This window comes from Atta colombica, unplaced genomic scaffold, assembly GCF_001594045.1.
Source record: "Atta colombica isolate Treedump-2 unplaced genomic scaffold, Acol1.0 scaffold155, whole genome shotgun sequence".
NCBI lineage: Eukaryota > Metazoa > Arthropoda > Insecta > Hymenoptera > Formicidae > Atta > Atta colombica.
In genome coordinates, this window is record NW_017259245.1 from 1138128 (window position 1) to 1140512 (window position 2385).

Consider the following 2385-nt stretch of genomic DNA (forward strand, 5'->3'; position numbering starts at 1 on the left):
AATAGTGAACGCTAAGATCAGGTTATCTTCTTCTTAACAACTACTTAAGAAAAGGATAACGTGACTTTAGTGTTCACCATATCTGGATTCACGTTTTTGCAAAAATTTCCTATTATGTGTAAGTGTCCAGACATAGGTATATGTCCAGTCATTGGAACGTTTATCTTATTCAAATTACAAAAAGAAAAGCATACAAACCATCCATTTGTGATATTTCGATAACTTTAATTAATATATAGTTACCTAATTTTGTAATTTTTGCTTCGCAGATGCGCTCATGGATATATCGGACAAAGATGCGAGTTTAAAGATTTAGACGGTTCCTATTTACGTAAGTAGATTTGTCGTTCTTGAAAGATCATCTTGTTGATAACTTTGGTAACGTGATACGGAAATAGTTTTCGAAAGTACTTCGACAATGAAATAATAATAGAGATCAAATTTTGCTATGAGTTTTTGGTCAAAAGTAAAATAATGTGTATAATATATAATATATAAAAAAGATAAAATTAACTTAATTTATGTGAATGAAATTTGGAGTGTTTCGTGGAGCGAAAATTAAATGTAAGTCCATGTAACAGACAATCGATTGCTCATACATATGATTGAAAATTTCCTACATATGTCCAGGCATTTTAAACGAAAATCTAAAAGTGCGAATAAAATTCCTGAAACTACTAACGATTAAAATAAAGTAATTCGTTGAGATCGTGTACCTGCGGATACATGATCTCAATGAATTTTTTTTTTTTTTAATCGTCAATAGTCTTAAGAATTTTACACCAGAATTTTTAGATTTTATTTCCGGACGCAGGAATGATTAAAAAAAAATAATTCATTGAGATCGATAGCTCAAGTTCAACACGTCCAATCTATAAAGATTGACCGATTTTATACGTTTTCATCACAGGCAAATTTTGGCCCTAAACTACTACCGTTCTTTCCTATGTACGTGATCATGAATGGCCAATGTGATCTTGAATTGCCATGCATTGCCGGTTGCGTTTTAGTGATCGAAATTCGCCCATTCCTACCCCGTCTTGTGCAATGCTTCACCTTTCTGATCCCATAATTGTGACAATACACAATGATGATGTGCATCTTGTCTGAAATAGTGTCTACAGTAAGTATTACATAAGTTTTAAACGCATATTTCGTAAGAATTTTTTTATTTTTATTATAATGTTATGATAAGTTTGTAGAATTCTTTATTTCGGGCGATTATCATATTCTGTTATGCAGTAGTCTCTTTGTCGTCATTTTGACATGAAAATCACGTCGGCTTACAATTTTTATTCTTTGGTCTTTTCTGAAGAAATTACAGAGGCTGAGCGTATGCTCTTGGAGAATGATACTCCTATCGAAAACAAACAGCATATGTTAAAGGAAATGCTTCAGCAACAAAAAGAGCAGAAGCATTATGAGATCTTTTGGAGCAACAACAGAATATGTTATATTTACCTATTATATAAATAACATATTCGGTTATCTGTGGATAGAAAAAAATACTGATAATTTCCAGATATCCGGTATATTCTTAATATTTTTTTTCTTTCTCTATTATATTTATTTTTGTTTACAACATATTTATTTTTATAAATATATTTTTTATGTACAACAGAATGGTGATGACTGCAATGATGTAGAAGGTGGCGATGGTCAAGATGGCGATGATCGAGGTAGCGATAATCGTGGTTATCATGGTGGTTATCATGGTGGTAGAAGAAGAGTTGGCCAAATCTTGAGACGAAGGCCGAAGTTGAACGATACAATTAAAAATTATTAATTTTGTATAAAGTAAATATGGTATTCTACAAGATATAATGCAATAAAAATGTTTTATAATGAAGTGAAAATATTTTGGAAAATCTTATTAATCATATCTTAAATTATTAGTCTCAGATTGATTTGAAAGTCCGAATATTTCGGCGCACAGTCACATCTGACAAAGAGAGACTCACAAGTATTTCACGGATTTTGATTAGTTTTTGCATAGTTATTCTAGAGCATTAAAAAAATAATCCCTGTAAAGCAATAAATTGCACCTCTGCGTATTTTTTGAGAAAATCGTGATTTTAGGTCACGACGATGGATCGTTTTCAAACCTGGGGGAATCGATAGATATTTAAAAAATGAATAGTTGCGCTTTTTTTAATGACGTGTGTTTTAATGGAAATATGATTAGTAAGTGTGATTGTGGCATGATAACGTTTATTCGATGCGCATGGTATAGAAAGACAATATGCTTCGCATGCTTCTATAATATGACTATCACCCATCATTATGTGTATCATTTTATTAGAGAGCATTGTGAATAAATAACGAGAAATAAATCGTATGTACATTAAAAATTAATTTTCCTTATATATATATATATATATATAT

At 30.9% G+C, this 2385-nt stretch overlaps 1 protein-coding gene across 1 annotated transcript in view; it reads left to right on the forward strand.

Annotated features, from left to right (window-relative positions):
• Positions 1-2385, forward strand: part of LOC108685743 — a 38052-nt gene that overhangs the window by 31706 nt on the left and 3961 nt on the right. Inside the window, exon 4 of the mRNA XM_018190706.1 lies at positions 270-331. Coding sequence (XP_018046195.1) covers positions 270-331 — 62 coding nt within the window. The remainder of the gene's footprint in view (positions 1-269; positions 332-2385) is intronic.